The sequence below is a fragment of the Hipposideros armiger genome, unplaced genomic scaffold (genome assembly GCF_001890085.2).
Source record: "Hipposideros armiger isolate ML-2016 unplaced genomic scaffold, ASM189008v1 scaffold_888, whole genome shotgun sequence".
Classification (NCBI taxonomy): Eukaryota; Metazoa; Chordata; class Mammalia; order Chiroptera; family Hipposideridae; genus Hipposideros; species Hipposideros armiger.
In genome coordinates, this window is record NW_017732238.1 from 568,027 (window position 1) to 580,310 (window position 12,284).

Consider the following 12,284-nt stretch of genomic DNA (forward strand, 5'->3'; position numbering starts at 1 on the left):
GTGCTCAGTAACGATTTGTTCAGTGAATTAATGATAATGACAACTAGTTTCTGGTTCATGGGTCCTGAAAAAGTGTGAAAAGAATAAATGGGTGGGTAACTGGAAGTCCGAGTCTAGAAAGAGGTGCAGATTAAGATGTTCAGAGATGAATAAAACTAGATAGTAGCCATCAGGGAGCTAACATGGAAGACCAACCCCTTCAAGGAGCAAGTCTGAAGCATTTAGAGGGACTCAAACTTTTCAAGGCCGGCCTAGGGGGCGGGTCCATGTCTAAACACGCCCCCCACCAATAGGAGGCCTCGTTGTCCTCCGAGCTTCCGCCCCTTTCTCCCGCCGGGGCCGGGCCACCACTCCAGGCGATTAGACTCTATTTCCCGGTGTGCCTCGCGGCCCGGCGAAAGAGGAGCCGGAAGTGTGGCGCTCGAGGTCTAAGGGCACAAGGGAAGTGGCGGGCGGGGACTGAAGTGGGGCGTGCAGGTGAACCGTTCGGCCGCAGGTCGTGGGCATGGCTGAGGCCAGGAAGCGGCGGGAGCTGCTTCCCCTGATCTACCAGCATCTGCTGCAGGCGGGCTTTGTGCGCGCGGCGCGGGAAGTGAAGGAGCAAAGCGGTCAGGTAAGTGTGCGCAGGCCGTGTGCGAGGGCCGCGTGTAATGTCTGGAGAGCTGTGGCCCGCGCCCCCTCCCCTGGTGGCCTGGTGGGAGCCCAGAGCCGGATCCCGCGGTGCTCGGGGACGCGGCCAGGGGTGCCGAAAGAGCCGCAGCCTCTGTCCCCCGCTGTGGCTCCCAGCCCCTCTGGGCCTCAGTTTCCCCATCTATGCAGTGGGCGTGCCAGCACATGTAATCAGACGCGCAGGACTTTGTAATTCCCGCGTCCGGTACCTCCACCCTCTTCCTGGTTAGCAGCGATTTAAAGTTTCCTGGGTCCCGGGCCACGTGGCTCGGCGCGGCCCCCTAGGATGAGACTGTAGCTGCGAGTCTGAGGCGTGGATTGCCACCAGCCCCAGGGGGCGAAGGAGAATGCCAAGAGAAGGGGTCTGTGGCGCCTGAATTGAGCTGGAGTTTGGGCCCTCTGTAGGCCTTGTGTACTGAGCCGGACAGCTTTGGGATGCGAACTCGTGGTGTAGTCATGTCTTCATTCTTTCAGCTACTTAATCTGGCGCTCAGGGTGCTGGTGTTAAAATGGTGAGCACGGCCCCCCGGCCATTCTAGAGCTTACAGTCCAAACCTAGTAGAAGAGTCTATAGACATAAATCGAAGAATCACAAAAGTAACTGTGCACTTAACACTACAGCAAGTGGCAAGAATGAGAGGCATAGAGCCCTGAGACAGGGGTGGCAGGTTGCCCTTGTGAGGGACATCCAGGACTTTTCCTGAGGAAGTGGGTGTTGATTTGAGATCTGAGAGAAGGGAGGTGGATATTCCAGGCAGAGATGCAAATGCCCTTTGGTGGGAGAGCACTTGTTACATAGGTCTTGGCCTTGGGAAAGTACATTATGACTGAAACGTGGAGTACAAGGGTGATAGAGGTCCCTGGGAGGTGGGGTGCTGGCTGGAGCCCCGTTGTAGGCAGTTTGGTCTTAATCTGAAGACCGGTGAAGAGGTTTAAGCTGGTGAAGTGATTACTTGATTAGTCATCTATTACCTGGTTAGTCATATCCCTTTGACGATAGTGGAAGCTCTAGTCCTGATGCTTGCTTGCTCTCAGAACCTCCTGGAAGAGACTAAAGGGTAATGGGCCCTAAGACATTATCTACGCGTTTTCTAACCCTCTCTGGACCTCGATTGCCCTTGTTACTCCACTTACATCACTTAGTAGCTAAGGAGGACAAACGACAGCACCTGTCTTCATTGGGGCATTTGCCTAGGCAAAAGTATCCTGCCCCCGTGCAGCATACATTCTAGCAGGAGCAGACAAGTGACAAATATAAAAAAAAAAGTTAATGATATAGGGTGTTGTTGGATGATGATAGGTGCTAGCTATAAAAATAAAACAGACAAGAGGGATAGGCACGTCAAAATCCGATTAAAAATAGGGTGGTCAGGAAGCCCCACGGAGAAGGTGACATTTGGGAAGAGACCTGAAGGACAGAAGTGAGTGTGAGTAGTGTAGTTAGCAGGAGAGAGCATTCCAGGCAGAAAGAATAGCAAGCCCTGATGGGGGCAAAGTGGCCTGACACATTTGAGGGACGGTGAGACCCGTGTGCCCAGGATGGAGTAGAGTGACACTGGTACTTGAAGTCTCAGTGTTACTGGCTCACTCTGCTGAGCACTGACTAGATTATCTCATTCTGGCCTGATAGCCACCTGCTAGGGGTGGTATGTCATAAAGAAGGAACTTGAGTTTTAAAGAGATGAAGAGATTAGCCCAGCCAGTTAACAGGAGCTCTGCAAGATTCTGTGTGCACCCTCTTGGCTACTCTACCCAAGTCCCCAACACCCTCTGCTCATTCAACCTCATTGGGGCACTTGACACCCGGGTTCTTGACATTTGCAGAGACATTGGGCCCTCTGGCCTTGGCTCCAAAGGCCTGGGTTCCACCTGGTTCCCTCTGCTTCTCCCAAGTGGATGGATGAGTGGACTGTGGTCATGCCACCTGGATGCGTCAGGTGTCTGGGCTGTGGTTCATACTGTCCCGGGGAGATTGACCAGCCTGATCTTTAAAAGCCTTTTGAAAGGTCAGGGGTAGAAAAAGCCCTGTCTTGTGGCCTCCAAGCATGGAGAGTGCCAGGGAGCCTGGGGGCTGGATAAATGCTAGCCTGGAACATTCTAGCTCCAGTCTCTCAAAGGCACCTCTCACCAGCATGTTGTCTTAAAAGGTTTTAGCTGGAAATACTTGCCTTACTTGTCTCTGGAAGGTTTGGGTGGTACTGGCAGGGCCAAGCAGACATATTTCCCAAAGCAAAATAACCCCTTCTCAACCACCTATCTGTGCAAATCTTGAGGTTGTGGAGCGTTGGGCCCAAGGAGGACCCTTGCTGTGCTGGGGGATTAATTGCTGCTCTCTTTTTACTTCCCTGCAGAAAAGTTTCCCACCTCAGCCTGTAACCCTTCTGGACATCTATACGCACTGGCAACAGTAAGTCTGACGGGGCTGAAGGATTAGAGTAGGGACACCCCAAGCTATTAGCTTGGACTAAGCTAGGATACTAATCTGGTCTAAGATCTGTCCCCATAGCCCACTGTGGACACCATTATTGCCCACAGGAAGCCGGATTGTTTGTGTGGGTGTCTGGTAGTGGAAGGGGACATTGAGAGCTGTGATCAATATTAAATAACAATAAGGACAAAAGCTTCTCGGCAGTTTGTTATTCAGTCAACAAACATTAAGCTCTTATTGAATGCCAGGCCCTGTTCTAAGCATGGGGGGTGTCATGAGTGAGACACACATGGTTCCTTCTTTCCTGTAATTGACATTGGAGTCAGGGAAGTGGGCATGCATCAAAGAATGAAACGAATGTTAAATTACAATGGTAGTTAAGGATTACAAAAAGAAGGTAACTGGTGCCAAAACCACATAAACCTCATTTAGGGTTTTAGGGGAAGCCTCCCTTAGGTGACCTTTGATTTGAGAGCTGCAGGGAGTGGGGGCATGAACTAGGCAATGGGTATGGAGAAGCAGGTGGAATGTACCTGGCGGAGGGATCTGCTGGTGCTGAGGCCTGTAGCCATGGGCACATTATAGGTGAGGCTGGGCAGTTGGCAGGGCCCACCCCATGCATGACCTGATCGTCCACAGTGAGAAGTTGAGCTTTACCCCAAGAGCCATGAGAGCCATGGAAGGGTGAAGCACAGTGGCGAGATCGGCCTGCAGCCTGGTGAGACTGGCCGAGGCTGTGGACATCGTCATCCGGGCAACAGCCGGTGGGGCTTGAGACAGGAATCACAGGAGGCAGCAAGTGGATTCCAGGAATACATAAAACCAGGATCTGGGGGTGGTTTGGAGAGGCAGTCTAGTCGACTCCCAGGTGTCTGGCGTGTGCGTGTAGCTGGAAGGGAGCCTGATTTAGAGGGAAAGACTTGAAGGACATGTTGAGTGTGAAATGCCTGTGAAACATGTAGAACTTCTACTTTTCAGGGAACATGTAGAACTACTTTTCAGGGAAGGGGAAATAATCCAAGGGTATATCAACAGAGGAATGGTGTGAAAATGAAGGAGGGGATAATTGTATTCTCTCCATGCACTGGCCTGACCACAGCCAAGTAGGAGAGTGAGGGACCTGTAGTGATATCCCACGAGGAATGATAGAGAATACCGAATTGTCCAGGATGGCAAAGAGATGGCAGAGGGGCAGGTGAGGGACACGGAAGACAAAGGGAGTGGCGTGTTCTCTGGGGGCCCTGAGAGACTGCCGTGGGATCTGTATGTACCTGCTTTAGGAACACAGTTTTCAGCTTCTAAGTACAAGCATTTGGTCATCAGAGCTATCCAAAAATGAGACAGGCTCCAGTGGGAGTGGTGAGCTTCCTGTCCTGAGAGGTGTGTAAGTAGAGGCAGGAATGGTATGGAAAGGATCCCAGCTTCCAGTGGAGAGCTAAGGTCTTGGAAAGTCCTATCAACACTCAGTTCTTTGCATCTCCTCTGCTGCTAAAGTGAGCACAGGGCATGTTACACACTTCCTCTCCCTCACCTTCTCCGACTTGCCCAGATGTCTTGGTTGTTATTCACAGCACTTCCCCAGAAAACCACATCAGTGAGCTGTACCACAAGCCCTTCCCTGCCCCTGGCCCCTCTCATCTGTAAGCGGGACTGAGTGGGACGAGAACCTCCTACCTACCAGAGGCAGCCTAGCCTAGTGGTTCCTGACAAATTCAAACCTAGCAACTAGCTGTATGACCTTGGGCAAACTTGGCCTCCCTGGGTTTATGTCCTCATCTGTAAAGTGAAGATAATAATAGCAAATAAAGTGCTATACCTGACTATTGGAGGCACCCCTCCCAGTATACTGAGTACCTTCTGTGAGCCAGGACCGTTCTTGACATGACTGGGAACAAACCAGAGGAAAACCTCCTGCCCTTGTGAAGCTTACATTTTATTGGGAAAAGAGAGGCAGAAGAAATTGCTACATGTAATAAACGAAACCTGTTTTAGCAAGAGATTCCCAACAAGTGACCTGCCTGGGAATCAGGGACCTGAGCAGCACGTCCCAAACTGTGGCAGAGCAATGTCTATTACAGCTGGAGTACCTGGGGCATAGACAGTGTGACTCCCTTGGGCTGGGAGCGTGGGGTCAAAGGAGATGATACTTGAAAGTTATAGGGACTCAGCCATCTGAGTGCTTATCCTATCAGTGCCCCAAACTTCCTCTTTGACCCTGGGCAAGTCACTTAGTTGTTCACATGTTGAGACGCATGCTGTGTGCTAAGGATCTTAGTGAGCTGAGAAAGGTTCCCGCCAGCCCTCCCCCTTCCCCGGGTCTTATTGTGTAGTGTGGGCATCAGGCAGGAAGTAAGTAAAATAACAAGAGAGAAAAGTGTTCTAAAGAAAATGAAACAGGATGACAGGGCAGAGAATGTCTTGGGGGAGGGGATGACCAGGGAGGGGCCTCTCTGAGGAGGCTGTATCGAAGCTGAGGCCTGAAAGACAAGAAGGACCTGGGCAGAATCTTCCAGAAAGAGGGCACTTCAGGTGCTAGAAGTTCTGGGGAAGACAGGTGCCTGGACGGCCCTGTGAAGTGCCTACAGGTGCCAGCACATTACCACTCAATGCCTGTTGGCTACTGTTATATGTTACTGACCATTCCTGGTTATTTTGAAGTCTATTAGACAATTATAAAAACACTTTATGAAATGAGTGAAAATGCAGAATTGTGTCTACACTGTGCCTTCATGGATGTGTAAACTCTCTTTATTTGTATTTCCTTTGGAGGGGTGGGATGATGAGGGAAGATCTTTCTTTTCAAATCTCCTAGAGTTGCCCTTGTTACCTGGTTGGTATAGTCCAGCAGTTCTCAACCTGTGGGTCGCGACCCCTTTGGGGGTCGAACGATTCTTTCACAGGGGTCGCCTAAGACCATCGGAAAACAAAAAGATATTTACATTACGATTCATCACAGTAGCAAAATTACAGTTATAGAGTAGCAACAAAAATAATTTTATGGTTGGGGGTCACCACAACATGAGGAACTGTATTAAGGGATCGCAGCATTAGGAAGGTTGAGAACCGCTGTTATAGTCCATCACCCTTGTCCTGCAGAACCTCGGAGGTTGGCCGGAAGCGGAAGGCAGAGGAGGATGCAGCACTGCAGGCCAAGAAGACCCGTGTGTCAGACCCCATTAGCAGCTCGGAGAGCTCAGAGGAGGAGGAGGAAGAGGCAGAAGCTGAAACCGCCAAAGCCAGTAAGAGCCCTGCTTGCTGGGCCCCCATGATTGGTGCTTGTGGGGGCTCAGCCCAGGGCCCGGCCCCTTTTGGGAACAGGCTGTTAGATATTGGGTCATCCCGGGGGAGCCCACCTTCAGCTTCATCACTGAGCCCTGGGAAGACCAGGACCTTTAAGGGGGAAGATCGGAAGGGCCTACATACCTATTTCAGTATTTATTTGAGCCCTTCCTCGTGCCAAACATTGTGTCCCCAGTTGCTGGGGATCCGATGATAAAAAAAAAAAACCCCAGACAAGCCCTTAACAATGAAATTTGGGGCCCAAGAGCTGCATTTTTACAAGTCCCCAGCTGATTGCAATAAAAGTGGAAGGAAGCCCACATTTTCAGAACTGCTAGGTTTCGGAGAGGGCAGCTGGTGGGCCCCTCTTCTGTGTGGCCCATGGGCTGCTTCCGGAGTTGCTGATCCTGTCATTTTGGACATGTACAAGTAAGTCTTGGGCATTCTGGTTTCACAGCCTTGGCGGGGGTGACCCATGAGGCCTTCACACCTCCTCTCCCCAGATTCTCAGGGCTGTGTGTGCTTTCACCAACAGTAGTCGTAATTCCACAGAGGAATGGTCATTCTTCTCTGCACTGTGTTGTTTTTGCTTATGTAGAAAGTAAAATGTCTTAACTTTTAAATATATCTTCTGATTGTAAAAGAAATATAGGATATATTATGGAGCATTCATTATAAAATATATGCAAATTACTTTTTTAAAAGGCAGGAAAAAGTTACCCATATTCTTGCCACCTACAGTTTGGCAAATTATTCTTACATTTATTTTTCCTGAGCGTGCTTTTAAAATATTTGCAATCATACTGAATATATATATTCTGCATCTTGCTTAATCTTAAAATTACAAATGCAAAATGAGTTCACTTTGAACCGTACAAAAGCATTTAGAAGAAAAATGGGAGATTCCTCTTCTACCCTGCTCCTTTTTCACCCCCTAAAAGTATCTCTTGGCAGGTGACCCTAAAAGTTTCTCCTTTGCGGGTACAGCCATACAGATAGCCACCCATACATACATACATGACAAAATGTGATCAAACAATATGGTGAATGTTTAAATAAAAAATTTTTATTATAGTAAAAGACACATTGCCATTAATCTCCTTCAAAAGACTCCCCCTTGCTTCGAACACACTTATCCCATCATTCTTGCCACATTCTAAAATGGTTCGGGAAGTCCTTTTTCATGAGTGTCTTTAGTTGCACTGTCATGGCTGCCTCGACGTCCTGAGTCATTTTGACTTAGGGGAAGAGACAGAAATCGCACGGTGCCAGATCCAGTGAATTAGGTGGATGAGGACACACTGTAATGTTTTTATTTGACAGAAATTGCCGTACCAGAAGCAATGTGTGACATGGGACGTTGTCATGATGGAAGATGATTTACAGCACAGTTTAAAACACACCTTCTCTCAACAGTAGCTCATACCTGACTGACTGCACCAAACAAGTTGAAACTTGTCAAACACTGTTACTAAGGTTTAACACACAGCTTCCCATATTAAAGATCCCTGCCTTTCCATTGGATCGCACTCAGCAGCAGCATTCACCATATTTGTTGATCACAATGGAAAGGCTCCATATCATACACCACTCTGGTATGGCAATTTCTGTCAAATAAAAACATTATGGTGTATCCTCATCTGCCTTATTCACCAGATCTGGCACTGTGCGACTTCTGGCTCTTCCCCAAAGTCAAGATGACCATGAAAGTTAAATGTTTTGAATCGATTCAGGACATCGAGGCAGCCACGACAGTGCAACTAAAGACACTCATGAAAGAGGACTTCCAGAACTGCTTCAGAAAGTGGCAAGAACTATGGGATAAGTTTGTTAGAAGCAAGTGGGGAGTATTTTGAGGGGGGTTAATGGCAATATATCTTACTATAATAAATTTTTAAAAATTTAAACATTCACTGTATTTTTTTATCACGACTCGTACATATCTACATACTATTTAAAAGTAAAATTGTAAAATTTCTTGCTACTCGATATTAATGAATTTTTAAAGCTGTGATAATGGAATCATAATTCTTTTAAAAAGAGTCCTCATTGAGAGAAACATACTGAAATACACATGGGCACATGATATGATGTCTGGAATTTTCTTCATAGTAATACTCATTGGGGAAGGGCGAGTGAGAGGACAACTGAAATAAAATTGGCCCCAAGTTGATAATGTTTGGAACTGGGTGGTTCAGCATATACTTCCTCTCTACTTAGGAATGTGCTTAAAATTTTCCATAATTAAAAAAAGAGATGGAGTTAAATGCCAGGAAAAGAATTAGATCGTGCCATCTTTATTTTGCTGCATATCTTAGAAATCTTTTTCTGTCTGAGATTGAAGGAGATGTAAAAGCACTAAGAATCTAGAAATCGCACCATCTAACTGGGTTGTGGTCTCATGGTTCAGCTACCTCCCCACTAAGAAGCCATTTAAATTCCGAGCAGCTTTCTCTGCGGACCTGGGGCGGGCCATCTGACCACTGGCCCCTGTCTTGCTGAGCGACTTTCAGGGCTCCGTGGCAGCCTGTGGGAATGGCACCCCCTGGAGTTGTGCAGTGCCTGCATGGTAGCATGTGGCAGGACCATGGGCCGGTCCTTTTCCTCTGGGGGGCTCCAGCATCTCATGCCACCAGGGAGTTGTGACTCCATCACGGATGCAGACGTGGAGATTTCGTGTTGCTCCTCTCCCTCCCTCCCTCACCTGGACGTGGCTAATGCACCACAGAGCTCTTTCCCCCAGTCTGGGCACGGCCCCAGATCCTTATCCAGCACTAGGCAGCCACACCAGTTCAACTGTTAGGTGAGCTGAAGCCTGTCTGCTATTCTTAGGTGAGAAAAAGCTCACCTGGTTCATCCAGTGGGTGTTTGTGTCTTGCAGCCCCAAGACTGGCATCTACCAACTCCTCAGTCGTGGGGGCAGTATTGCCATCCAACATGAAAGAAAAAGCCAAGGTGAGTGGGACCGTGTTCCAAGCTCTTACCTGTGGGAGTTGCAGTGCTCTGTAGAGGACAGTCCCCTGTGTCAGAGAAGGACAGGGTTGTGCATATTGCTCAACCTGGACTCAAGTCGCAGCCTAAGTCACCAGCTGTGTGACCTGGGTGAGTCTTTACCTCTCTGGGCCTCGGTTTCCTTTTCTGTAAGATGGGGTGATGCCAACTGCCATGGGCCACTGGGCACCTTATGCATGTGGAACAGACGGCTTCTCTTCATCCCTGCAGTCACCAGTTCACTCTGCAAATCTGTGCCGATACCGTTACGTTCCGGGCACTGTGAGGCAGTAAGACACTGTAATGAATAAGACATTTGTGTTTCTGAAAGCTCTAAAAGCATTTTCTAGACTGGAAACTACTTAGAAAGGAGAGTATCGTTTTCTGGTAATCCATAAAGCAGTGTTACAGACGTGTAAAGGATTGTGTCCCTGAAATTGCCTGGAGCGTAAGCAACAATGTGTAAAAATATAATTTCGGAGTAGTGACGATAATTACAAGAAACTGCTACTTACCACTTAGCAAGTAACAACTGTGTCCCAGTAAGGGAGACACCATTTTTAGCCTCACTTTAAAGATGAAGAACAGAGACCTAGGGAGGTAATTTACCCAGACTCACACAGCTAGGAAGTGGTAGAGCTGGGTTCAGATGGGGTCTGTGTTCTTAGTTCACTAGGCCATACCCAAGTGTGTCTGTCACTTGTTCCCTATAGGCAAAGGCCAAGCAAGTCAACAAGACAGTGAACTCCACACCACACCCTGCCTCAGGGAAGGCAGTGGCCCACGCCCCCTCTGGGAAGTCACCCAAAAAGTCAGCAGGGCCCTCAGCAAATACCATCCTGTTCATAGAAAGTGAGGAGGAGAGCAGCGTCCCGGCCCTCGGAACCACTGCCAAGCCTGGTGAGAAGCCCCCTGGGTATGGGCAGGTGGGGTGGGAGGCAGGCCTGGGTACTGCTTTGTCAAGCCCTGGGACACTCTGGAATTCAGAGGCTTATCTCTATGACAATGAGGGCCCCCCACTTCAGACCAATTCCCCACCCCCTTGATGAGGGAGAGTCGGCTGCAGGGACATGTCAGGCTTTGCCGAGGGAGTTGAGCACCCTGGGTGGTGGTGGAGCATCTTCTGTTTGTTGCTCTCAGGTTGATAAAGGGCCCGCCTCGGAGGCTTATTGGTGTACAGTAGGCATTTGCCCTACCTTTCACAGTGTGATGGTGGAAGGAGACTTTCTAAGCCATCAGATGCTGGCGCATGTGTATTAGGACCTATTATAGTCCTTCCCAGGGCCTCAGAACTGTGCAGGAACGTAGAGATACTAGTGGTACACACCTCAACTGTGGTGTTTCAAGAAAACAAGCTGAAGCAAGGCACGCGCGTTCAGCACCTGGCTCTGATGAGTTGGCATGGCGGAGTGCGGGCGGGTCTGGAAAGGGTGGCCCTCAGTGCCTTCCCTGTTCATCCCTCAGGAGTGGCATCGGCGGGCCAGATCGACAGCGCCAGCGAGGACACCTCCAGCTTGAGCGATGAGACAGACGTGGAGGTAATTGGCACCATCCTCAGGAGTTGCTCTCCGCAAACCTTGAACCCTCCCAGGAGCCTGGCTTCACAGACGAGTGGGAGCAGATCAGCTCAGCGAGTGCTTCAGGGTGACTGGGAGCTGGAAAGGCTGAGGCCTGGAGAGGGGAGAGGAGCCGGATGCCGCTCATTGCACTCTGGGTGTGAGAAAGGTCGGCAGAGACGCCATCCTGCCTGTGAGGCAAAGGAAGGCTTCCTGGAGAGAGGTGGCATTCGGGCGGGGTCTTGGTACACAAGGGCCTTCACCAGGAAGGGGATGTAGGATGTAGGAGGAGGGTGTTCAAGCAGAAAGCTGCACCAAGGCCCAGGGACAGGAGGGTGGCCGTCCCGTGGTGTGGTCAGAGGGAATGGGCTGAGGCCACTGAGGGGGCTCAGGGCCCACTGGCAGACGCCAGGCCTGGACATTTGGCCAGAGATGGGCAGGTTTTCGCCTGTGGCCTTGTCTCTTCTCTGAACTGGGACCAGGGAGTCGTGTCTTACTGTGTATCTGCCGAAAGCCAGGCCTTAGGTACAGTGGTAAGCGAGATGGTGCGGTTCCTGCTGTGTGGGGAGGTGGAGGGTCCCTCAGAAGTTACAGCGGCGATGGTTACTGTGAAGGGAAAGGTAGAGCGCCATGGGGGGCAGTGACAGGAGCGTGATGTAGACAGAGGGACAGCATGGGCAGAGACGGACAGAGAGCTTGGTGCTTCCAAGGAACATTGATCTACAGTTCATGAAAGGGGTGGGGGAGTGATGTAAAACAAGGACAGAGGAGCCAGGAGCCGGCTCTGCCGCCTGTCCGCGGGGACCACCAGGAGGATAGGAGTTCAGGTCGTATTCTCCATGCTGCGAGAAGCCTTCGTAGGGTTTCGGGGGTAGGTAAGATGGCCTGATGTATGTTTCATGAAGTTCATGGGTTGTGGCCTGGACTGGAGGACAGAATGCAGGTGGCGAGACTGTGGAGGGACTGGATGCTGGCAGGAGATGCTGGCGCCAGTGCGCCCAGTGGAAAGAGGTTGGGAGGGAGAACCAGCAGGATTCAGGAATGGGTTGATATGGTGCCTGGAGTACTTCCCACCTCTCCTGCCTCACCCAGTCACCCATGAAGGTGGAGACGTCACCCCTGTCAACCCCAGGCCTGCTGCAAGTACTCCCCACATTCTGTCCCCCACCTTCGGGCCCTAGATACAGCCAGCCATAAGGACGCCTTGGGAAACCAGCAGTTAAACACTCAGCTCAGTGGGCCAGAGGCCAGTGCAGGGCTCTAGCAGCAGTAAGGAAGAGTGAGACTAGGAGATGGTTACCCCAAAAACCCAGGGTCAGGTGAGGTCTCACTGATAAGGGGTTGAGGTAGGGGACTACTTG

General features: G+C 50.1%; 1 protein-coding gene across 1 annotated transcript; it reads left to right on the forward strand.

Annotated features, from left to right (window-relative positions):
- Positions 1-427: 427 nt before the first annotated feature.
- Positions 428-11,081, forward strand: LOC109374991 (treacle protein-like; the record flags this gene model as incomplete). Its single annotated transcript, XM_019630053.1, has 6 exons — positions 428-613; positions 3,021-3,076; positions 6,194-6,336; positions 9,258-9,331; positions 10,081-10,267; positions 10,832-11,081. Coding segments are annotated over exons 1-6 (818 nt in total), but the record flags the coding sequence as incomplete, so codon positions are not given.
- Positions 11,082-12,284: the final 1,203 nt, after the last annotated feature.